The sequence below is a fragment of the Oncorhynchus gorbuscha genome, unplaced genomic scaffold (genome assembly GCF_021184085.1).
Source record: "Oncorhynchus gorbuscha isolate QuinsamMale2020 ecotype Even-year unplaced genomic scaffold, OgorEven_v1.0 Un_scaffold_609, whole genome shotgun sequence".
Lineage (NCBI taxonomy): Eukaryota > Metazoa > Chordata > Actinopteri > Salmoniformes > Salmonidae > Oncorhynchus > Oncorhynchus gorbuscha.
This window is the reverse complement of record NW_025745735.1, coordinates 130,343-157,429: the sequence shown is the minus strand read 5'-3', so window position 1 is coordinate 157,429 and position 27,087 is coordinate 130,343. Positions and strand designations below refer to the sequence as shown.

At 41.6% G+C, this 27,087-nt stretch overlaps 1 protein-coding gene across 6 annotated transcripts in view; it reads right to left on the bottom strand.

The window, feature by feature from the left end:
• Window positions 1–27,087, bottom strand: part of LOC124019498 (receptor-type tyrosine-protein phosphatase U) — a 348,981-nt gene that overhangs the window by 248,808 nt on the left and 73,086 nt on the right. For 4 of the 6 annotated variants that reach the window (XM_046334848.1, XM_046334850.1, XM_046334851.1 and 1 more), the window contains exon 2: window positions 16,171–16,302. In XM_046334848.1, the coding sequence (XP_046190804.1) occupies window positions 16,171–16,302 (132 nt within the window). The remainder of the gene's footprint in view (window positions 1–16,170; window positions 16,303–27,087) is intronic. The other 2 variants (XM_046334849.1, XM_046334852.1) reach the window with 1 other exon arrangement.

Genomic DNA, 27,087 nt, shown 5'->3' with positions numbered 1-27,087 from the left:
TCTTCCAAAAACAAGTAGTGATGAAGTCAATCTCTCCTCCATTTTGAGCCACGAGAGACTTACATGCATATTATTAATATTAGCTCTCTATGTACATTTAAGGGTCAGCCGTGCTGCCCTGTTCTGAGCCATTTGTAATTTCCCAAGGTCCCACTTTGTAGCACCAGACCACATGACTGAACATTAATCCAGGTGCAACAAAACTAGAACCTGTAGGACCTGCCTTGTTGATAGTGTAGTTAGAAAGGCAGAGAAGCGGTTTATTATGGACAGCATTCTTCCCATCTTCATCAAAGTGTGCAGCTGAACAGTGTATGCTGTCAAACACTTGGTTTGTTATTTTTGATTGAAACAACTGATATTCATGAAATACGAATACAGAACTTGTTTTTGCATGGATTCCGCGACATGGTTAGCTTTTAACAGCTAGGACTGCAATTTCTTGTCCCGGAATACCACTTAACAGACAGGTTGAAGCCTGCTTGACAGAGACGCTAAACTGCTAACCATCAAGCTGCTAGCCATCAATAATTTGCTAGTAACATGAAATTAATTTTCTGGCTCTGAAACTCAGATAATACCTTTGATGATACAGTGGTAGCATACAAGGTTATAACAAACGTTTTTCCAGCAGAATATGGTCAATAATGTCAAAAGCTGCACTGAAGTCTAACAAGATAGCCCCCAAAATCATTGTATCATCAATTTCTCTCAGCCAATCATCAGTCATTTGTGCCGCGCCATTTGATTGTCCTTCCCTATAAGCGTGATGAAAGTCTGGTTAGAGCCTGTTTGTTTACTGTGAAATAGCATTGTATCTGGTTTACTAAGGGTTGGTAACAGGCTGATTGGTCGGCTATTTGAGCCTGTAAAGAATGCTTCACTGTTCTTGGGTAGTGGAATGACTTTAGCTTCCCACCAGGCCTGAGGGCACACACTTTCTAGTTGGCTTATATTGAAGATTTGGCAGATAGGAGTGGCAAAATCGTCCGCTATTATCCTCAATTGTTTTCCATCCCGATTGTCAGACCCCGGTGGCTTGTCATTGTTGACAGACAATAATATTTTTTCACCACTTCCACACGGACTTTACAGAAATCAAAAGTACAATTATTGTATTCCTGCACAAGAAACATTAGTAATGTTCAAAGAATCTTATTTAAAAACATATACACTACCGTTCAAAAGTTTGGAAGAAAACCCTTTTTTTGTCAATTAAAATAACATCAAATTGATCAGAAATACAGTGTAGACATTGCTAATGTTGTAAAATACTATTGTAGCTGGAAACGGCAGATTTTTTATGGAATATCTACATGTAGAGTGTAGAGGCCCATTATCAGCAACCATCACTCCTGTGTTCCAATGGCACGTTGTGTTAGCTAATCCAAGTTTATCAAAGGCAAATTGATAATTTGAAAACCATTTTGCAATTATGTTAGCACATCTGAAAACTGTTCTACTAATTAAAGCAGCAATAAAACTGGCCTTCTTTAGATTAGTCGATTATCTGGAGCATCAGCATTTGTGTGTTCGATTACAGGCTCAAAATGGCCAAGAACAAAGACCTTTCTTCTGAAACTCGTCAGTCTATTCTTGTTCTGAGAAATTAAGGCTATTCCATGCAAGAAATTGACAAGAAAATGAAGATCTCGTACAACGCTGTGTACTACTCCCTTCACAGGACAGCGCAAACTGTCTCTAACCAGAATAAAAAGAGGAGTGGTAGGCCCCGGTGCACTACTGAGCAAGAGGACAAGTACATTAGAGTGTCTAGTTTGAGAAACAGACACCCGCTGGGGTGGCAGCGTAGCCTAGTGGTTAGAGCGTTGGACTAGTAACCGGAAGGTTGCGAGTTCAAACCCCCGAGCTGACAAGGTACAAATCTGTCGTTCTGCCCCTGAACAGGCAGTTAAACCACTGTTCCCAGGCCGTCATTGAAAATAAGAATGTGTTCTTAACTGACTTGCCTGGTTAAATAAAGGTAAAATAAAATATTAAAAAAACAAGTCCTCAACTGGCAGCTTCATTAAATAGTACCCGCAAAACACCAGTATCAATGTTTAGTGAAGAGGCGACTCCTGGATGCTGGCCTTCTAGGCAGAGTTGCAAAGAAAAAGCCATATCTCAGACTGGACAAAATAATAACAATTAAAATGGGCAAAATAACACACACTGGACAGAGGAAGATTGGGAAAAGTGTTATGGACAGACAAATCTAAGTTTGAGGTGTTCGGATCACAAAGAAGAACATTTGTAGGACGCAGCAAAAATATAAAGATGCTATAGGAGTGCTTGATGCCATCTGTCAAGCATGGTGGAGGCAATGTGATGGTAAAGTGGGAGATTTGTACAGGGTAAAAGGGATCTTGAAGAAGGAAGCTATCACTCCATTTTGCAACACCATACCCTGTGGACGGCGCTTAATTGGAGCCAATTTCCTACAACAGGACAATAACCCAAAACACAACTCCAAACTATGCAATAACTATTTAGGGAAGAAACAGTCAGCTGGTATTCTGTCTATAATTGAGTGGCCAGCATAGTCACCGGATCTCAACCATATTGAGCTGTTGAGGGAGCAGCTTGACAGTATTGTACGTAAGAAGTGACCATCAAGCCAATCCAACTTGTGGGAGGTATTTCAGGAAACATGGGGTGAAATCTCTTCAAATTGACTACTAGAATGCCAAAAGTCTGCAAGGCTGTAATTGCTCCAAACGGAGGATTCTTTTACAAAAGCAAAGTTTGAAGGACAATTATTATTTCAATTAAAATTCATTATTTATAACTTTGTCAACATCTTGACGATATTTCCTATTAATTTTGCAACCTCATTTCATGTATATTTTCATGGAAAACAAGGACATTTCTAAGTGAACCCAAACTTTTGAACAGTAGTTTACATTCTGTTCAGCCTCAACAAAACTCTCTCCCATCCTCCATCTTGATAAGTGTGTTCGGGTGTGTTGGCCACACCCACTAATCGGCCACACCTGATCTAAATGAGTGCTTGTTTCATTTGAAAAATACTAAAATGAACAGCTTTGTATAACTGAGAAAAAAAACATGGCATGCTACAGTTGCTCCATCTTGGTGGTGCAGTGGACTAATTCCATGGACAGAGAGCAGATAATAAGTTCAAATCTCACTGATGCCGTGTCAGCTGATTATTGCCTAAGTAAATACATTTCCATGTATCCTATCTGTGCTTGGCGTTCAAAACAGTTAACCCAAACTAAACTAGCAGTGTTATGAAAAGTCTTATAGAAACATGTTCTCAGAATGTTATTTAATACCCTTCAAATAACCTATAATTTCCATTAATAAAACCAAAAAATGTACTTTCAGGGAACCATAGAAAAACTCTCAGCACCTCCCTGCAAACAAAAAAAAAAATTACTTTCCCAAAACATATGGTTTCGTTCCCAGAACCAACGGGTACATCAAGGATAAAAACCACCCGAGCCACTGCCTGTTCACACCGCAATCATCCAGAAGGTGAGGTCATACAGTTGCGTCAAAGCTGGCACCGAGAGACTGAGAAACAGCTTCTATATCAAGGCCATCAGACTGCTAAAAAGCAATCACTAACTCAGAGAGGCTGCTGCCTACATTGAGACCCAATCACTGGACACTTTAATAAATGGATCACAAGTCACTGTAAACAATGCCACTTCAAATAATGCCACTTTAATAATGAATAACATATCTTACATTACTCATACCACATGTATATATTGTATTTTATACCATCTCCCGCACCTTGACTTTGCCGCTCGGCCATCGCTCTTCTATATACTTATATGTACATATTCTCATTCACCCCTTTAGATTTGTGTGTATTAGGTGTTTGGGAAATGTTAGATTACTTGTTAGAATATTACTGCACTGTTGGAACTAGAAGCACAAGCATTTCGCTACACTCACATTAACATCTGCTTACCATGTGTATGTGACCAATAAAATTTGATTTGGAAGCAAAAACATACATTCCCACAACTTCCAAGGAACCAAATTGGGGTCGCTCCCCTCTCTCTTTTCTCAAGAAAAGCAAAGCAATCACTTTTACCATGCTCAACATTAAATTATATTCAATTCTACTCTTATCTTAAACAAGTATGTATGTCTAGACAGACAGTCCTGTCACACATTCATCTCATAAAGTCTGATTCATCTCTTCTGGAAGGTCATAATTAAAGGAACCTAAGGATCTGTGTGTTTCTGGTATGACTCTTCATATAAGTGGTGTCTGTCCAGCCCAGTCCTTGATTCTTAATCTATCTTACATTCAGCTGTGAAAGTGATACTTATACTGACTTTGACAAAACTTTAAACTATTTAATGACTCAGTAACAGTTTATCCATGTTTGTCATGGGGCGTACGTACAGTACTGTATGTCTGTAGGCATATGAGTCTCTAGCACATTTCAGAAGGAAAATGAAAATGATAAACAGCTTAAACAGGAGAAATGCTTTTATTAAAAATGTTCCTCCCTCATTCCTTCCACAAGCTTTCCCTCTACATTGAAAATCCTGATTTCTCCTGTGAGACACCACAGGCAATGTTTGCAAATCTTCACTGGGCACCAATGTCTCAGCCCAGAAAGTTAATACCGGGCCACTGTAAATAGCCTTATCTCATAAACACAAGTTATCCTCCACCTTCTCTGCCCTGATGGTGGATTGTTACAGTAAACTGCTGATGAAGGATATGAGACAACTTACACAGACTGCAAACCTGAGTAAACTGCCTTCCTGATAACTGATAATAAGTAATGGCACCGGGGAGGATGGCTGTCATTTTATTGGCTCTTAACCAACTGTGCTATTTTGTTGGTCTTTTCGCATTGTTTGTAACTTATTTTGTCCATAATGTTGCTGCTACCGTCTCTTATGGCCAAAAATAACTTATGGACATCAGAACAGCGATTACTCCCTTATCTCAGCTCGCTGGTCACCATAGCATCTCCCACCTGTAGCACACGCTCCAGCAGGTACATCTCTCTAGTCACCCCCAAAACCAATTCTTTCTTTGGCCGCCTCTCCTTCCAGTTCTCTGCTGCCAATGACTGGAACGAACTACAAAAATCTCTGAAACTGGAAACACTTATCTCCCTCACTAGCTTTAAGCACCAACTGTCAGAGCATCTTACAGATTACTGCACCTGTACATAGCCCACCTATAATTTCGCCCAAACAACTACCTCTTTCTCAACTGTATTTTATTTATTTATTTATTTTGCTCCTTTGCACCCCATTATTTTTATTTCTACTTTGCACATTCTTCCATTGCAAAACTACCATTCCAGTGTTTTACTTGCTATATTGTATTTACTTTGCCACCATGGCCTTTTTTGCCTTTACCTCCCTTCTCACCTAATTTGCTCACATTGTATATAGACTTGTTTATACTGTATTATTGACTGTATGTTTGTTTTACTCCATGTGTAACTCTGTGTCGTTGTATCTGTCGAACTGCTTTGCTTTATCTTGGCCAGGTCGCAATTGTAAATGAGAACTTGTTCTCAACTTGCCTACCTGGTTAAATAAAGGTGAAATAAAATAAAATAAATAAAAATACTCACCTTGAATTGACAAAGAACTTTTCTTTAATGAGTAGGACGAGAAGGATTTACTCCAGACACCCGAACAGGCCTTCATCCCCGTCATTCGCAGGACAAAGAGACTGAGATTTCGCAGGAGATTGCAAGATGGCAGTCTATTTATATTTGAAAACAACAGCTGGTGCACGATATCTCAGGAAGTGTCAAGGTTGTGCTCGCCTGAGGCAGAATATCTCATGATAAACTGTAGACCCTACTATCTACCAAGAGAAATGATCTGTATTTTTCGTAGCTGTCTACATACAAACACAGACTGGCGCTAAGACCGCTGGCGCTAAGACCGCTGGCGCAAAGACCGCTGGCGCAAAGACCGCTGGCACTAAGACCGCTGGCACTAAGACCGCTGGCACTAAGACCGCTGGCACTAAGACCGCTGGCACTAAGACCGCTGGCACTAAGACCGCTGGCACTAAGACCGCTGGCACTAAGACCGCTGGCACTAAGACCGCTGGCACTAAGACCGCACTCAATGAGCTGTAAACCACCATAATCAAACAGGAAATAGCTCATCCAGGGGCGGCGCTCCTAGTGGCCGGGGACTTTTATACAGGGACTTTTTTTACTCCACACACAGAGACGCACAAAGTTCTCCCTCGCCCTCCATTTGGCAAATCTGACCATAATTCTCCTGATTCCTGCTACAAGCAAAATTTCAAGGAAGATGCACCAATGACTCAGACAATAAAAAAGTAGTCAGATGAAGCAGATGCTTAACTTCTTTGGGGTAGGGGGCAGTATTGGGAATTTTGGATGAAAAGCGTGCCCAAATTAAGCAGCCTGCTACTCAGCCATAAAGGCTAGAATATGCATATAATTAGATTTGGATAGAAAACACTCTGAAGTTTCTGAAACTGTTTGAATGATTATGTTATACTATAACAGAGTATAACAGAAATCATATGGCAGGCAAAAAAATCTGAGAAAAAATCCAACCAGGAAATGGGAAAACTGAGGTTTGTAGTTTTTGAACTCAGCCCCTATCGAATACACAGTGGGGTATTAGTAATTTTGCACTTCCTAAGGCTTCCACTAGATACCAATAGTCTTTAGAAACTTGTTTGATGCTTCTACTATAAATATGGGCGGAATGAGAGGGGAATGAGTCAGAGGTCTGCAAGCAGCCACAAGCTTTAGTCTCTTGATTCCATACATCGTTTGACATGTTTCTACGAACTGTAACGGAACTTTCACTTTTCGTCTGAAACTAGTGAACGCTCTTCGTGAATGTGGATTACTGGACTGAACTTGCTAATAACAAAAGTAGCTATTTTGACATAAATGGACATTATCGAACAAAACAAACATTTACTGTGGAACTGGGAATCCTGGGAGTGCATTCTGATGAAGATCAAAGGTAAGTGAATATTTATAATACTATTTTGACTAATGTTGACTCCACAACATGGCGGATATACAGTATGTATGGGCTCTGAGCGCTGTACTCAGATTATAGCATGGTGTGCTTTTTCGGTAAAGTTTTTTTAAAATCTGACACAGCGGTTGCATTAAGGAGAAGTGTATCTATAATTCCGTGTATAATAGTTGTATCTTTTATCAATGCTTATTGTGAGTATTTCTGTGAATTGATGTGGCTCTCTGCAAAATCACCGGATGTTTTGGAACTACTGAACGTAACACGCCAATGTAAACTCAGATATTTGGATATAAATATGAACTTTACCGAACAAAACATGCAGGTATTGTGTAACATTAATTCCTATGAGTGTCATCTGATGAAGATCATCAAAGGTTAGTGATTCATTTTATCTATATTTCAGCTTTTTGTGACTCCTCTCTATGGTTGGAAAATGGTTGAATGCTAGTTTCTGAGCTAACATAATGATATGTCGTGCTTTCGCCGAAAAGCATTTTTGAAATTAGAGACTGTGGTTGGATTAACGAGAAGTTTATCTTTAAAATAGTGTAAAATACTTCTATGTTTGGGGAATTTTAATTATGGAATTTCTGTTGTTTTGAATTTGGAGCCCTGTAGTTTCACTGGCTGTTGAGAGGTGGGACGCTCACATCCCGAACGATCCCAGAGAGGTTAACTACTGGACTATTATGCTAGCAGAGACTGGAAAATGTTCCGGGATTCTTCCGATGGCATCGAGGACGTCATCCGCACACTGACTGTGCGTACATACCCCAACCAGAAGCCATGAATTACAGGCAACATCCGCACTTACCTAAAGGGTAGAGCTGTCGCTTTCAAGGAGCGGGACTCGAACCCGGAAGCTTATAAGAAATTCTGCTATGCCCCCCAACAAACCATCAAACAGGCAAAGTGTCAATACAGGACTAAGACTGAATCGTACTACACCAGCTTCGACGCTCATCGGATGTGGCAGGGAAGCACAGCCGAGAGCTGCCCAGTGAAACAAGCTGCCCAGTGACACAGAGACCTGACCATTTGGTGCAAGGACAACTACCTCTCCCTCAACGTGATCAAGACTACAGGAAAAGGTGGACCGAGCACGCCCCCATTCTCATCGATGGGGCTCTAATGGTGCAGGTTGAGAGCTTCAAGTTCCTTGGCGTCCACATCACCAACAAATTAACAGGGTCCAAGCACACCAAGACAGTCGTGAAGAGGGCACAACAAAAACCAATCCCCCTCAGGAGACTGAAAAAATTTGACATGGTTCCTCAGATCCATAAAAAATATCAAGCAATCAGAAAACCAAGACAGCTAGTCCGGGAAAGATTTAAGGAAATATTCACAAGCATGTGTTTGCGGGAAAAATAAGCTGACGTTTTATTACAAGAATGCAGACTGAAAGGTTTCTACAGCTGCACCATTGAGAGCATCCTGACAGATTGCATCCCTGCTTGGAATGGCAACTGCTCGGCCTCTAACCGCAAGGCACAATAGAGGGTAGTGCGTACGGCGCAGTACATCACTGGGGCCAAGCTTCCTGCCATCCAGGACCTCTATACTAGACGGTTCAGTCCCACCCTCGCCGCTCGGATGTACTCCAGATTGGAGTGGTCAGTCCAGATGAGAAAAGGGTGTTTAGCCCCCTCAAGCCAATGTCTCCACGCCTTCAGAACCTTGACAAGAGCCAACAGCTCCCAGTCCCCCACACAACCTCCTTGGCGTCCACATCACCAACAAATTAACAGGGTCCAAGCACACCAAGACAGTCGTGAAGAGGGCACAACAAAAACCAATCCCCCTCAGGAGACTGAAAAAAATTGACATGGTTCCTCAAATCCTAAAAGGTTTCTACAGCTGCACCATTGAGAGCATCCTGACAGATTGCATCCCTGCTTGGAATGGCAACTGCTCGGCCTCTGACCGCAAGGCACTATAGAGGGCAGTGCGTACGGCCCAGTACATCACTGGGGCCAAGCTTCCTGCCATCCAGGACCTCTATACCAGACGGTTCAGTCCCACCCTCGCCGCCCGGATGTACTCCAGATTGGAGTGGTCAGTCCAGATGAGAAAAGGGTGTTTAGCCCCCTCAAACCAATGTCTCCACGCCTTCAGAACCTTGACAACAGCCAACAGCTCCCAGTCCCCCACACAACCTCCTCTCTCCCAACGATCCATCGTTTGCAGCACGCGATCTATGGCTGTGCCCAGACGTTGCAACATGGTCACGTGCTGCTGAAGGCGCTCCTCCACTGCGACTGGGAGGGCATCTGCTCCTGCTGACTCCATCTTCTGGGTGAGTGATTCTGTAAAGGCGTCTGTGTGTAGCTGGTGAGATGAGTCAGAAGCAGGACAGCAGATATGAGTAATAAAATACTTTACTAAAAATTTCAAACATAACACGTAATATACACGGCCACACCATATGGACCACAATACAACAAACAATCACTCACAAATACAACATGTAGAACAGGGGGATAAATAATAAACAAGTAATTGATCAAGTGAAGCCAGGTGTGATAAGACAAAGACAGAACAAATGGAAAATGAAAAGTGGTGGTGGTGGCTAGAAAGCCGGTGACGTCGACCGCCGAACGCCACACGAACAAGTAGAGGGACAGACTTCGGCGGAAGTCGTGACAGTGCATGTTACAAATAACATGATTGTGAAATGGATTTCCTTGCATTTGTTCTAGAATCCCAGATAAAAAGAGCCTGGGTGAGTAAACTCACATATCTGTCTTGGTGCTTGGTCGATAATGTGTTCCCAAAGCTGTCTCTTTCCTCTTTGTTACCTGCCTGCCTGACTTCACCTCCGTTATAGTTTCACTGAAGGCCCCAGATTGGTGTAAATGTGGTAAATCTGTGTGTAAATCTGGTTTTAATTCAGATGGAATGGGAAAGTATTAATTATCACAAAGCCTGCACTGAATTGGATGGTGTCTGATGGTAGCAAATGACTAGAACGTGAATGAAAAGTTTAGTATTTGTATTTATGGATCCCATTTTATGGATCCCATTTGCCAAGGCAGCAAATACTCTTCCAGGAGTCCAGCAAAATTAAGGCAGTTTATACCATTTTAAAAACATACATTCACAGACTGTGTGACCTCAGGCCCCTACTCCACCACTACCACATATATACAGTACAAAATCCATGTGTACTTGTGAGTATGTGTGTGTGTCTGCATGTGTCTGTGCCTATGTTTGTGTTGCTTCACAGTCCCCGCTGTTCCATAAGGTGTAAATGTACTGCTTGCATGAGTTACTTGATGTGGAATATAGTTCCATGTAGTCATGGCTCGATGTAGTACTGTGCGCCTTCCATAGTCTGTTCTGGACTTGGGGACTGTGAAGATACCTCTTGTGGAATGTCTTGTGGGGTATGCATGGGTGTCCGAGCTGTGCGCCAGTAGTTCAAACAGACAGATCGGGTCAACATGTCAAAAAAACCTATCCACTTTGAGTCAGGAGAGATTGACATGCATATCATTAATATTAGCTCTCTGTGTATATGCAAGGGCCAGCCGTGCTGCCCTGTTCTGAAACAATTGCATAAGTCCTTTTTGTGGCACATGACCACACGACTGAACAGTAGTCCAGGTTAAGACAAAACTACAGCCTGTAGAACCTGCCTTGATGATAGTGCTGTCAAGAAGGCAGAACAGCGCCTTATCATGGACGTACTTCTCCCCATCTTAGCTACTGTTGTGACAATATGTTTTAACCATGACATTTTTACAATCCAGGTTAACTCCAAGCAGTTTAGTCACATCAACTTGCTCAATTTCCACATTTTTATTCCAAGATTAGTTGAGGTTTTAGGTTTAGTGAATGATTTGTCCCAAATACAATGCTTTAAGATTTTGAAATATTTAGAACTAAGTTATTCCTTGCCACCCACTCTGAAACAAACTGCAACTATTTGTTAAGTCATTTCAGTCGCTGTAGTAGCTGACATGTATAGTGTTGGGTCATGTGCATACATAGACACCGCTTCCTCAAAGCCAGTGGCAATTCATTAGTAAAGAGTGAAAAAAGTCATGGGCCTAGAAAGCTGCCTTGGGGAAATCCTGATTCTACCTGGATTATGTTGGAGAGGCAGGCTACCATTAAAGTGCACCCTCTGTGTTCTATTAGACAATAAAGCAGGGGGTGTAAATCCATAACATAAGTTTTGCCAGCAGCAGACTATGATCGATAATGTCAAAAGCCGCACTGAAGTCTAACACAACAGTCTCCACAATATTCATCAATCATCCATTTCTATCAGCCAATCATCAGTCATTTGTGTAAGTTCTGTGCTTGTTGAATGTCCTTCTCTATAAACATGCTGAAAGTTTGTTCCAAAAGTTTACTACGGGTTGGTAACAGACTGATTGGTCGGCTATTTGAGCAGGTAAAGGGGGATTTACTATTCTTAGGGAGTGGAATGACATTTTCTTCCCTCCAAGCCTGGTGGCACACACATTCCAATAGGCTTAAATAAAAGAATATGGCATATAGGAGTGGCAATATTGTCCGCTATTATCCTCAGTAATTTTCCATTCAAGTTGTCAGACCCCGGTGGCTTGTCATTGTTGATAGACAACAATTTTTTCACCTCTTCCACACTCACTATACGGAATTTAATATTACAATGCTTGTCTTTCAGAATTTGGTCAGATATATTTGGATGTATAGTGTCAGCAGTTGTTGCTGGCATGTCATGCATAAATTTGCTAATCTTGCTAATGAAAAAAATCAATAAAGTAATTGGCAATATCAGTTGGTTTTGTGAGGAATGAGCCATCTGATTCAACGAATGATAGAGTTGAGTTTGCCTTTTTCCCCAGAATTTCATTTAAGGTGCTCCAAAGCTTTTTACAATAATTATTTATTTCACTTATCTTTGTTTCTGTCACACCCTGATCTGTCTCACCTGTCTTTGTGCTTGTCTCCACCCCTCTCCAGGTGTCGCCCATCTTCCCCAGTGTATTTATACCGGTGTTCTCTGTTTGTCTATCGCTGTTGGCTGGGCTCCCTGCCTGTGCCATTAAACCCCTACAACTCATCCAGAACGCCGCAGCCCGTCTGGTGTTCAACCTTCCCAAGTTCTCTCACGTCAACCCGCTCCTCCGCTCTCTCCACTGGCTTCCAGTTGAAGCTCACATCCGCTACAAGACCATGGTGCTTGCCTACGGAGCTGCGAGGGGAACGGCACCTCAGTACCTCCAGGCTCTGATCAGGCCCTACACCCAAACAAGGGCACTGCGTTCATCCACCTCTGGCCTGCTCGCCTCCCTACCACTGAGGAAGTACAGTTCCCGCTCAGCCCAGTCAAAACTGTTCGCTGCTCTGGCTCCCCAATGGTGGAACAAACTCCCTCACGACGCCAGGACAGCGGAGTCAATCACCACCTTCCGGAGACACCTGAAACCCCACCTCTTTAAGGAATACCTAGGATAGGATAAAGTAATCCTTCTCACCCCACCCCCCACCCCCCCTTTAAGATCTAGATGCACTATTGTAAAGTGACTGTTCCACTGGATGTCATAAGGTGAATGAACCAATTTGTAAGTCGCTCTGGATAAGAGAGTCTGCTAAATGACTTAAATGTTAAATGTAAATGTATTGCCAGTTTGTTTTGTGAAACCTACCAGCGTTTGTCCCCTTGCTCCTGTTTGTTCTTGTTCCGGTTTTATAGTCTTTCCCGTTTTTGACCTTTCTGCCTGCCCTGATCCTGAGCCTGCCTGCCGTTCTATACCTTGCCACACCTCTCTGGATTATTCACCCCTGCCTGCCCTGACCCTGAGACTACCTGCTGTTCTGAACGTGTTGCACCCTTTCTGGACGTGTTGCCTGCCCCTGTACTAGAAATAAACTTTTGTTACTTCGACACTGTCTGCATCTGGGTCATATCTGAAACCTGATAGTTTCAGTGTAGTTCCTTCTTTTTATTCAATTTAGTCACTCAATTTGCAATACGTTTTCCAATCGGTTGTGCAGCCAGACTTATTTGCCATTTCTTTTGCCTCATCCCTCTCAACCGTACATTTTTTAAATTCCTCATCAATCCATGGGGATTTAACCATTTTTACAGTCATTTTCTTAATGGCTGCATGCTTATTAGCAACTGGAATAAGCAATTTCATAAATGTCATGTGCAGTGTCTGTTTGCTCCTCATTACACACCACGGACCAACAGATATTATTTTCATTAATAACATAGGAATCACAACCAAACTTATTGTACAACCTCTTATGACCACTCATTCCAGTGCTGTTTGTTTGTAACTACCCTGGTAGTTTGACTGATAACCTGAACCAGGTTGCAGGCACCGGTGACATTTTTAAGCTTTTTCTTGAGTGGGCAGCTTGATGAGAGCCAGTGAATATTTATTATACTTATTTATTATACTTCACTGTTGATATCACATACATTATCAAGCATTTCACACGTTAACATCTCCGGGATATGTGGGACGGTAAGCATCCCAACTCACCAACAGCCAGTGAAATTGCAGGGCTCCAAATTAAAAACAACAGAAATCCCGTAATTAAAATTCATCAAACAATTTTACACAATTTTAAAGATAAACTTGTTGTAAATCCAGCCACAGTGTCCGATTTCAAAAAGGCTTTACGACGAAAGCACACCAAACGATTGCGTTAGGTCAGTACCTAGTCACAGAGAAACACAGCTGTTTCTCCAGCCAAAGAGAGGAGTCACAAAAAGCAGAAATAGAGATCAAATGAATCACTAACCTTTGATGGTCTTCATCAGACGACACTCATAGGACTATGTTACACAATACACATATGTTTTGTTTGGTAAAGTTCATATTTACATCCAAAAATCTCAGTTTACATTGGCACGTTATGTTCAGTAGTTCCAAAACATCTGGTGATTTTGCAGAGAGCCACGTCAATTTACAGAAATACTCATAATCAACATTGCTAAAAGATACAAGTGTTATGTATGGAAATTTAGATCCACTTCTCCTTAATGCAACCGCTGTGTCATATTTCAAAAAAACTTTACGGAAAAAGCAAACCATGCAATAATCGGAGTACGGCGCTCAGACACAAAAACAAGCCATGCAGATACCCGCCATGTTGTGGAGTCAACAGAAGTCAGAAATAGCATTATAAATATTCACTTACCTTTGATGATCTTCATCGGAATGCACTCCCAGGAATCCCAGTTCAACAGTACATGTTTGTTTTGTTCGTTTTTGTTTGCGTGTTTAGTACACAATCCAAACTCACGAGGCGCGGGCAAGTCCAGGCGAAAGTTCATACGAAAAGTCATATTACAGTTTGTAGAAACATGTCAAACGAAGTGTAGAATCAATCTTTAGGATGTTTTTATCAGAAATCTTCAATAATGTTTCAACTGGAGAATTCCTTTGTCTGTAGAAATGCAATGGAAAGCAGCCAAATCTCACGGGGCACGCGAGACTGAGCTCATGCCACTCTGCCTGACATCTGACTCAATCAGCTCTCATTCCCCCCTCCTTCACAGTAGAAGCCTCAAACAAGGTTCTAAAGACTGTTGACATCCACTGGAAGCCGTAGGAAGTTCAATATGACCCCATAGACACTGTATATTCGATAGGCAATGACTTGAAAGACGACAAACCTCAGATTTCCCACTTCCTGGTTGGGTTTTTTTCTCAGGTTTTTGCCTGCCATATGAGTTCTGTTATACTCACAGACATCATTCGAACAGTTTTAGAAACTTCAGAGTGTTTACTATCCAATACTAATAATGATATGCATATTCTAGCTTTCAGGCCTGAGTAGCAGGCAGTTTACTCTGGGCACCTTTTTGTCCAAGCTACTCAATACTGCCCCCCCAGTCCCAAAGAAGTAAACCAGATATTGACTGTTAGCACTTGGTGGTCTTTAGCAGCTTCCCACAAGAATGAGCTTTAGGTGAGGCTGTTGAACCTGTACCCATATTACTTCAACAGTATTTAACATGACACCCTCTCTAATCTGTACAGGAATGTGGTTCTGAATATAAACAGCAACACCTCCACCATTGGCAATTCTATATGTTCTGTAAATGTTATAACCTTGTATTGCTACCACTGTATCATCAAAAATATTATCTAAATGAGTATCAGAGATAGTTATAATATGAATGTCATCTGTTACTAGCAAATTATTGACTTCATGAGCTTTACTGGGAAGCTTAGCAGCAGTAGATGTGCTCATGTTCTTTATGTTAGTGCAGGGTGAGCTGCTCACAGTGGACTTCCTCCTAGGGCACAGAGATATGCAGTTTAACTGTTTGGGATCGTTGGAGTTATATATTATGAATGTAATGTGTTTGTTGCTTGGTGGTATGAAGTGATTTCATGGAAATCAGCATCCCCTGCATTGTGATTAAAAAAGAGCCTTCACTTCATCTCCTCCCTTTAGGAATTTTTGGACCTTCTTCAGAGTGACTGTAGTCTCCCCCATCAAATGTAATGAGTGTGAGGTGTGTGAGGTGTTTAAGGCCCGGAATGATTCCCTTTTAAATTATATGTCTCAAATTATTCATAAAGGTCCTATTAGTCCATTCGCTTGATTGTAGTGAGTCATATCATTGTGTCGTCTGCCTCTCAGCACAGTTTGTTATCTTCCGTAATATTTGTTTTTTCTATCAGCCATCCATTTGTTCTGCCACTTTATCTCCTATTCTATTATGTCATTATGGTGTCTTAGGGGGTTTTCATCCAAGTTAATTTTGCTTCTCTAACGTCACACTGAATCCCATTACCCATTAATAGAATAGGAAGGCATCCACACTTTGGAGTGTTTCCTAAACACTCCCAGCTTCTGGACAGCTTCAGCATCTCATTTGAGCAAACATGCACGTGGGAACACGCACAAAGACTGTAAATCACACCTAAGAAGAGCAGGCACTAGCTGCTTCGAAAGCCAATGTGTATGTTGTTGGCTCGCACATTGACATTCTATCTAAGGATTGTAATCCAGGGAGGAAAACATCACACATTAAGACTTGAGAAGTCTCATACCACCCCAGTCCTGGTTTTTTATAATTTCTGATACAGATACACCATCCACAAAGTGATAGTGATACTTGCATTAGATACCATAGTGGATACCAGGTTAGCACCAGATGAAACTTCAATACTCTGAAGCGTAATAAGAGCAGGAACCCACCACGCAGGAGGTCAGAAGAGGCGTAGGGCGAGTTGTGTGTCCGGTAGAGCTGCCAGTCAAAGTCATCCTCCTCGCCTTGGGTGAAGTCACACAGACTGGGCTCAGAATCCTCATCAAAGGTGCAGCCTGCTGCTGAGGAAAGAGAGAGGAGATGACATTAAGTGGGAGGTCACACATGATGAAGTAAATATTCAATATCAAGGGATTAATGGATTATATTTTTTAATGGCTTGCACATAATCACATTTAATTTGATTTCCTGGGATTGAAAGGAATCATAGATTTAGCCCAAGATGGACACACATTTCAGCCATTGCCACCATAAATCAGTATTTGTATCTTATTTGTACTTCCCTTATGATAACAGGGGGCTCCATAGAGAATAAAGGGGTTGATGCAGTACTGTAGGCGAGAACCCACCATCAACCCCCAACCACACCTGCCTTCACTTTAGAAACGTTCCACTATAGTTCTTATTCCAGTGTTGTTGTGTAGTGGCTTGTTTGGGCCATATTTCACCACGATATCCCCTCTGATCTTCTTTCAATAACTGAGATGGGACAGATGCCAGACAACTAACTGGGAAATCCATTTCCCACTTCACCCAGACACTAATAGCCTGGCGCAATGCAATCTGTACTCTACTCCAGCACCCCTGACACTCTCACTCACCAACACACTAAGTTTGGTTAAAGTAAACTAAAACTGAAAACTGATCTTGAAAAAAACATTTGTAAACTGAAATAAAATCATTAACAACCCCGTTTGAAAAACAGACTATACTGAAACCATTATCTTTGACTCAAAAACTATTTAAATAAAAGCCATTATGTATTAGATTAGGCTTTTTTGTATTGGGGTTTTCAAGCTTCTGAATCTGTCAGGTCTCACTGAGATTGATTTTATAATTTCAAGGTAGACTCGGCGAGATTACGTTGCCACGAACAGCACCATAGATATTGGTTGGGAGCGTTTGAGTGGTAAGGCTAAAGCAACCGACTGTAGATGACAGTCGAGGAGTAAAGTCAGAGGAGGCGCATTTGCCGAAAGTCAGACTAATGTGGCTCAGATAATCATGGCAGTGTTGCAATTGTTGAAAATGTTGAAAATAAACATGCATCTAACCCTCATATTACACACACTCACAAACTGAAATCATAACATAAAATTGTGTGTGTACAGTCGTGGCCAAAAGTTGAGAATGACACAAATATTAATTTTCACAAAGTCTGCTGCCTCAGTTTGTATGATGGCAATTTGCATATACTCCAGAATGTTATGAAGAGTGATCAGATGAATTCCAATTAATTGCAAAGTCCCTCTTTGCCATGGAAATGAACTGAACCCCCCAAAAAACATTTCCACTCCATTCCAGCCCTGCCACAAAAGGACCAGCTGACATCATGTCAGTGATTCTCTCATGAACACAGGTGTGAGTGATGACGAGGACAAGGCAGGAGATCACTCTGCCATGCTGATGGAGTTCGAATAAGAGACTGGAAGCTTCAAAAGGAGGGTGGTAATTGGAATCATTGTTCTTCCTCTGTCAACCATGGTTACCTGCAAGGAAACTTGTGCCGTCATCATAGCGTTGCACAAAAATGGCTTCACAGGCAGGGATATTGCTGCCAGTAAGATTGCACCTAAATCAACTATTTATCGGATCATCAAGAAGTTAAAGGAGAGCGGTTCAATTGTTGTGAAGAAGGCTTCAGGGCGCCCAAGAAAGTCCAGCAAGCGCCAGGACCGTCTCCTCAAATTGATTCAGCTGCGGGATGTGGGGCACCACCAGTACAGAGCTTGCTCAGGAATGGCAGCAGGCAGGTGTGAGTGAATCTGCACGCACAGTGAGGCAAAGACTTTTGGAGGATGGCCTGGTGTCAAGAAGGGCAGCAAAGAAGCCACTTTTCTCCAGGAAAAACATCAGGGACAGACTGATATTCTGCAAAAGGTACAGGGATTGAACTGCTGAGGACTGGGGTAAAGTCATTTTCTCTGATGAATCCTTTTTCCAATTGTTTGGGGCATTCGGAAAAAAGCTTGTCTGGAGAAGACATGGTGAGCGCTACCATCAGTCCTGTGTCATGCCAACAGTAAAGCATCCTGAGACCATTCATGTGTGGGGTTGCTTCTCAGCCAAGGGAGTGGGCTCACTCACAATTTTGCCTAAGGACACAGCCATGAATAAAGCATGGTACCAACACATCCTCCGAGAGCAAACTTCTCCCAACCATCCAGGAACAGTTTGATGACGAACAATGCCTTTTCCAGCATGACCGAGCACCTTGCCATAAGGCAAAAGTGATAATTAAGTAGCTCAGGGAACAAAACATCAATATTTTGAGTCCATGGCCAGGAAACTCCCCAGACCTTAATCCCATTGAGAACTTGTGGTCAATCCTCAAGAGGCAGGTGGACAAACAAAATCCCACAAATTCTGACAAACTCCAAGCATTGATTATGCAAGAATGGGCTGCCATCAGTCAGGATGTGGATCAGAAGATAATTGAAAGCATACCAATGCAGATTGCAGAGGTCTTGAAAAAGAAGGGTCAACACTGCAAATATTGACTCTTTGCATCAACTCATGTAGTTGTCAATAAAATCCTTTGACATTTATGAAATGCTTGTAATTATACTTCAGTATTCCATAGTAACATTTGACAAAAATATTTAAAGACACTGAAGCAGCAAACTTTGTGGAAATTAATATTTGTGTCATTCTCAAAACTTTTGGCCACGACTGTACATTGTACAATCAATTAGTGAGAGAGAGCTTCAAATGTCAAATGTATTTGTATGTATCCACTGTACACATACAGTGCCTTCGGGAAGTATTCCATTTAGTCAATTTACAGCCTTGTTCTAAAATGGCAACAAAAAAAATACATCCACAGCAATCTACACACAATATCCCATTATGGCAAAGAGAAAACAGGTTTTTATAAATGTTTGTACATTTATAAAAAATAAAATATAAATACCTTTTTTACATAAGTATTCAGACCCTTCACCAAGAGACTATAAATTGAGCTCAGGTGCATCCTGGTTCCATTGATCATACTTGAGATGTTTCTACAACTTGATTGGAGTTCACCGGTGGAAAATTCAATTGATTGGACATGATTTGGAAAGGCACCCACCTGTCTATATAAGGTCCCACTGTTGACAGTGCATGTCAAAGCAAAAACCAAGCTACGAGGTTGAAGGAATTGTCCGTAGGGGTTCGAGACAGGATTGTGTTGAGGCACAGATCTGGGGAAGGGTACCAAAAAATGTCTGCAACTTTGAAGGTCCCCAAGAACACAGTGGCCTCCATTTTTAATCTGGGGAGAAGGGCCTTTGTCAGGGAGGTGACCAGATAGAGTTCCTCTGTGGAGATGGGAGAACCTTCCAGAAGGACAACAATCTCTGCAGCACTCCACCAATAAGGCCTTAATGGTAGAGTGGCCAGACGGAAGCCACTCATCAGTGAAAGGCAAATGACAGCCTGCTTGGAGTTTGCCAAAATCACCTAAAGACTCTCAGACCATGAGAAACAATATTCTCTGGTCTGATAAAACCAAGATTGAACTCTTTGGCCTGAAAGCCAAGCATCATGTCTGGAGGAAACCTGGCAATGTCCCTACGGTGAAGCATTGAGGTGGCAGCATCATGCTGTGGGGATGTATTTCAGGTTGCAGGGACTGACAGACCTGTCAGGATCGAGGGAAAGATGAACAGAGAAAAGTATAGAGATCCTTGATGAAAAAGCGCGCAGGATCTTAGACTGGGGCGAAGGTTCCCCTTGCAACAGGACAATGACCCTAAGCACACAGCCAAGACAATCCAGGAGTGGCTTCGGGACAAGTCTCTGAATGTCCTTGAGTGGCCCAGCCAGAGCCCGGACATGTTCCCGATCAAACATCTCTGGAGAGACCTGAAAATAGCCTTCAAACAATACTCCCCATTCAACATCACAGAGCTTGAGAGGATCTGTAGAGAAGAATGGGAGAAACTCCCCATATACAGGTGTGCCAAGCTTTTAGTCATAACCATGAAGATTTGATGCTGTAATCGCTGCCAAAGGTTCTTCAACAAAGTACTGAGTAAAGGGTCTGTATACTTACGTAAATTAGATTTTTCCGTTTTTTAAATTTAATAAAAACCTTTTTAAAACCTCTAAAAACCTGTTTTTGCTTTGTCATTATGGGGTATTGTGTGTAGATTGATGAGGGGGGAAAAAATAATTGAATGCATTTTTGAATAAAGCTGTAACGTAACAAAATGTGAAAAAGACAAGGGGTCTGAATACTTTCCAAAGGCACTGTAAATCACAGCTAACTGGTTCCTGTTTCAGTCATGTCTTTGATCATGTTCTCATGGGTCAAACAAAAACACACTTATGATTGCTTGACAATAGAGCCTCCCACAATGCAGGTGATGGCTGCAGGATGAAGGTTGGAGAAGAGCAACTGCACAAACTTGCAATTGACTGCAGTCAAAACTTCATGACCTTTGATGACAGGATTTTTCATGCAAAATTGCCCATTTAGATCAGCATGATGCAAGACTTTGCTCTCACATGGTCACACAGAGTATCTGTGCATGTGCACGGGTGCACTTCATGCTGCTACAACGTGCACACTACAGGACCACAGCAATTGAGAAGTTTACCCTTGTGCTCCAACGCTCCTGGTTGTTGCGGTAATTGACCCACTACTACTGCTTACTACGTGCATCTATGTCATCTTCCTGAGTCTACCCTTAAACCTTACCTAACCTATGACCTGACCCATCACCTTATCCACTACTTCCCCATAGTGGCAAGAACTGACATCCCCCAAAACACAAAAACTATAAAAATACATAAATGGCCCCTAGCCTCCCATGCATAGGCTACTTTCTGTCCCACACACCAAAACTAAAACTAAATAATATGAAAACAAAATAAATGTTTTAATAAAACTTTAGCTAAATAAATAAAAATGTAAAATGGATTGGAAAACTAACTGAAACTAAACTCAGTTTCAGATAAAAAAACTTAAAACTAAAAGAAATAAAAATATATATAAAAACACAAACCTTGCAACACACACACACACACACACACACCCTGGCAAAGGCAATGTTGGCCCCCTGCTTTTGTAAAGAATTCCCCTTCCCATAAAACACAAACAAACTACAGCGCACCACCCTATGCACAGCCACATAAACACACATACTAATAAAGTTGGGGAGGGATGGCAACCAAGGGACTGTGATTATTATTGTAATACATCACAACCTGCTACATTCCACATGCCAAAAAGCACATTTTTTTCTAATTATATTTAAATAGCCAGGGCTTTTAAGGCCCTTGGGCATAATTTGCTTCCGTCTCCTCTCGCAGCATCTGTTGCCATCTCACACATTAACCCAGTGGTGTGAAAATTACAGGCTAGAAGTGGGCAGCCACCGATTCCCCCATCACGTGACCAGAGTATGTGCCAGCCAGAGTTGGAGTGCGACAGTGAGAGCCTAGAGACACATCGGGGCTAATGATGGGGATGACCAGAACCAGACCCTCAAGGTCACCCTGCTGGTCCACTGATTTATTAATGCTCATTCTGGACTCTAACTAGAAGCACAAGCATTTCGTTACACTGGCATTAACATCTGCTAACCATGTGTATGTGACAAATAACATTTGATTTGATAATCAACTATTAAGAAAATGGTCCAAATGTGACCATTTTGCCATCAAGCAGCAGGGACTAAAGTCAGATTCGATGCAATTTTACTACTGATGAACAAGAGGACACCAAAACTATTACAGATCATTGGCAAATTTGTTTTGTTGGAAGTTCAAATGTTACAGGCAATCATTTTAAAAAACGAGGGTTGGTCTACTAACTAGATGGTTCATTCCAAGCCCGTAAGAACAGATACGAGACGTACTGTGGACTAAAGGAATTCCATATTAAGCTTACATGCTGAAAGTCTGCCAAACTATATATGTTCAGTGGAGCACAAACGCACAGTGGTCAGCCTTGCTCACCACCTCCAACCTACATTACAGCTCGGTGATAATATGCTAAAACTGGAAACTCTAGAGCATTGTGATGAGATTGGCTGGGCCTGATGGGCAGCAGAGAGTCGTAGCAGCCCAGCCAGAGAGCCAACAGAATGTTGAGTTGGGCTAGGTTTCTCCTCTTCTTCACCCCGGGGAGCTGATTTTTGGCTCATGCTAAGCCGTTACAGCAGGGATCCACATGGCGAGGGCCAGAGGTTAATTGTCCTGCACAGGGATCTATTTCTAATAGAACAGCCAAAGATATGGGACCTGACACATCCAAATGCTGCCAGTATATTATTATTTACTGGAGCTATAAATGAAGCACGCTGATTTCTCCTCACAGGAACCCATCATGCGAGAGCCGGGGCATCAGGCCTGGAGTGTATTCTCTTCTGCACCTACTGGTCTATATACTGTATGGCCCAGCCCGGCCTTCACATTTCAATTATGCCCTCTCTCTCTCTCCCTCCCTCTCTGTCTCTCCAAGACAGGGGTGTCTCTATCCTACTAAGTAATTACATTATAATTTGGTACCGGGCACAGCGCAAATCTAAATATCAAGTTTGAGACGGTGCCAAGGTTAAAAGCCTCCTTGCTAGAGGGAGGGGATGTGTTTTGTGTCTGCTCACTCATCAATTTTTTAATTAAATGTAGAACAACCTCCCTTTTTAATGAGCTGCTTTGGTTTCGGAATTAAATATTTGTTAACAGCGTGTGTTATTAAAATGGGTGTAATATGATTCAGATGTGTGAAATATTTGACCTAAGAATGAAACCACAGGACAAAATGTCGCCCTACAGCAGCGGTTCCCAAACTTTTTTACTCAGGCCCTCCTTCCAGCATTCCCGCGCCACTATTTCTATGGGCACAAGAACTGTTGATGACACGAACTGTTCACACCCCTCTTGCTGGGGGAGAGAACATTTTGCAGGTTTAAAGCTTATTTCCTGCAATTCTACACATTTTTCCATGGGGTGCAGATAACATTTTTTAGTTTTAAAGCTTCCAATTCTATATACACTGCTCAAAAAAATAAAGGGAACACTAAAATAACACATCCTAGATCTGAATGAATGAAAAATTCTTATTAAATACTTTTTTGTTTACATAGTTGAATGTGCTGACAACAAAATCACACAAAAATTATCAATGGAAATCAAATTTATCAACCCATGGAGGTCTGGATTTGGAGTCACACTCAAAATTAAAGTGGAAAACCACACTACAGGCTGATCCAACTTTGATGTAATGTCCTTAAAACAAGTCAAAATGAGGCTCAGTAGTGTGTGTGGCCTCCACGTGCCTGTATGACCTCCCTACAACATCTGGGCATGCTCCTGATGAGGTGGCGGATGGTCTCCTGAGGGATCACCTCCCAGACCTGGACTAAACTCCTGGACAGTCTGTGGTGCAAGCAAGACATGATGTCCCAGATGTGCTCAATTGGATTCAGGTCTGGGGATCGGGCGGGCCAGTCCATAGCATCAATGCCTTCCTCTTGCAGGAACTGCTGACACACTCCAGCCACATGAGGTCTAGCATTGTCTTGCATCAGGAGGAACCCAGGGCCAACCGCACCAGCATATGGTCTCACAAGGGGTCTGAGGATCTCATCTCTGGCTGTGCAGCCCTCCAAAAGAAATGCAACCCCACACCATGACACCATGAGTGACCAAAACATCAGCCAGCAAGCATAGGAACTGAGAAGTGGTCTGTGGTCACCACCTGCAGAACCACTCCTTTATTGGGGGTGTCTTGCTAATTGCCTATAATTTCCACCTGTTGTCTATTCCATTTGCACAACAGCATGTGAAATGTATTGTCAATCAGTGTTGCATCCTAAGTGGACAGTTTGATTTCACAGAATTGTGATTGACTTGGAGTTACATTGTGTTGTTTAAGTGTTCCCTTTATTTTTTGGAGCAGTGTAGTTTGCCATGTCCAAACCTAGCTAAAAAATGTTAGCTGACATGGGCTAGTTGACCTGTCCATTTCTGACAAGTTATTAATAGCAATGACTGACATGACAAGAGGAATACTGATGATGCCCTTCCAAATTTTGAAATGTCACCTTGTCTATTCTACTATTACAGCTTTCAAGAGTAAGTTGAAAGTCGGAATGTTCTTAAAAAATAAATAAACTGTGCGCCCCACAGTTTGGGAATGACTGCTCTAGAAAAACTAAATGACCCTTCTTAACTTCAAATGAAATGGAACACAATAATACTGTACATTCTGTTTTTGTATCTTAACATTCTTGCCTGCTCAAAAATGCTCAGAACTAGTCTTGTGTAAATTATAATACTTAACCATCTATTCATAAGATAATATATTAACCTGCATCCCCTTTATGAAAAAACATGACCTCTTCAGCTTCCCAGTAATCAAAATAACTTCACACATCCACTGGTACTGTTGCCATGACTCTCGGGTTATTAGCAAAAGAAAGAGCAAGGATGTTGAATGTTGTTAGAAGCTCACAAGGATACAATGTCACTGAATAAAGATGTCGTAGGGGGGGCAATTTGTTCAACATCACCTCCAGGTTGCCACCATCTTGCCAGGAGATATGGAAAACTCTGTGGCCTAACTTTGATATGTAGGGTTAGGGTTAGAATACAAAATACCTATTTTACCTCTCATACAGTCGTCACTGTTACGTGCATAGGGACACTTACCCATGCACACATCTTCACACTATATGGTGTCCATATAGCTGGATCCAGATGGTGTCTCATGTGTAACACCAGAGGCAGTTACAGGAAGAGAGTGGTTGGCAAGGTTGCGGGTCTAATTTGCATTGCAGAGAGTGCGGCTCCTCGTGCATCACCCATAGGTGTATTTATTCTCAGTATAGGAGCTCTCCCAGCACTCCCCTGGTTTCTCCATCCATCCCCACTGACTTACAAAATTAAATAATGTATCTGGCTCCCCGGGCATTAATAATTCAGTCTAACCTCATAAGGAGGATGGGGAATTTGACAGGCTGCTCCCCTGCACTCATCCTTTGTCTTTGAGTTGAATAGTTAGGAACACTTGGTCTTTCCATGACATAGACTGACCAGGTGAATCCAAAATAAGATCCCTTATTTTCTGTCACTTGTCAAATCCACTTCAAATCAGTGTAGATGAAGGGGGAGACAGGTTAAAGAAGATTTTTTAAGCCTTGAGACAATTGAGACATTGATTGTGTGTGTGGGCAATGTGAATGGGCAAAACAAAATATTTAAGGACATTTGAACAGGGTATGGTTGTTTGTTCAGCGGTTTGAGTATGTCAAGAACTGCACTGCTGCTGGGTTTTTCACACTCAACAGTTTCCCGTGTGCATCGAAAATGTTTCAAAAGGACATCCAGCCAACTGTGGTACGCATTGGAGTCTACATGGGCAAGCATCAAAGTGGAAAGCTTTTGACCTGCCCTGACCAATTTAGGATGGGGGGTGACCTCAGATGCTGCTGTGATGTCTCAGAGGCCAATTGCTTTTACATCAAATAAAAACATTTAATAGTTTAAAGACAGATCAGTTAGGATCAGTTAGAATTTTAAGAATGTGAAATGTCAGAATAATAGTAGAGAGAATGATTTATTTCAGCTTGAATTTATTTAATCATAATCCAAGTGGGTCAGAAGTTTACCAAATTTTTATTTGTTTTTTTTTATTTTACCTTTATTTAACCAGGCAAGTCAGTTAAGAACAAATTCGTATTTTCAATGACAGCCTAGGAACGCCCAATTTTTCAGTTTTTGATTTGTTAAAAAAGTTTGAAATATCCAATAAATGTCCTTCCACTTCATGATTGTGTCCCACTTGTTGTTGATTCTTCACAAAAAAAATACAGTTTTACATCTTTATGTTTGAAGCCTGAAATGGGGCAAAAGGTCGCAAAGTTCAAGGGGGCCAAATACTTTCGCAAGGCACTGTATATTTCACTTGTGATTTTCATGAATAGGAATATTTTCTAGGAAGATTTATGTCTGCTGCGTTATGCTAATTAGTGTCAGATGATGACAACGGTCCTGTTCACGGGATGGGGTGTCACTAGAGGATAACAGAACTGATTTAGCAGGCGAAAACCTGAGAAAAATCCTTCAGGAAGTAGTTTCTTTTTGGTTTTGTAGTTTTCTATGCAATGCCATTTCAGTATCCATTGACTTATGACTCCATTTGCAGTTCCTATGCCTTCCACTAGATGTCAACAGTCTTTAGTTTTTTCACAGGCGCATGTGCATTTCTTGTTTACCTTTTATATTGATGATGTTATTGTCCGGTTGAAATATTATAGATAATTTAGGCTAAAAAACAACCTGACAATTGAATATAAACATCATTTGACATGTTTCTATAAACTTTACGGACTCAATTTGGATTTTCTGTCTGATTGTTTTGACTGAGTTTGAGCCTGTGGATTACTGAAGAAAACGCAATAGCAAAACGGAGGTTTTTGGATATAAAGAGACTTCATCGAACAAAAGGAACATTTATTGAGTAAATGAATGTCTTCTGATTGCCACCATATGAAGATCATCAAAGGTGATTAATTGTATCTCTATTTCTGAGTTTTGTAACGCTTCTGCTTGGCTGGTTACTGTTTGTATTAATTTGTCAACTGGGCTAGGTATGCTTTCGCCGAAAAGTATTTTATAAATATGACACTGTGTTTGGTTTAACAAGAAGTTAATCTTTAAACCTATGTAAAATATGTTTTGTTTTCTGAATTTTTATAATGAGCATTTCTGTAATTGAATTTGGCACTCTGCAACCTCACTGGATGTTGGCCAGATGGGGCGCTAGCGTGCCACATACCCTAGAGAGGTAAAATGCATTTGGCTAAGGTGTACAGTATGTAAACTTCCGACTTCAACTGTATGCTGTGAAA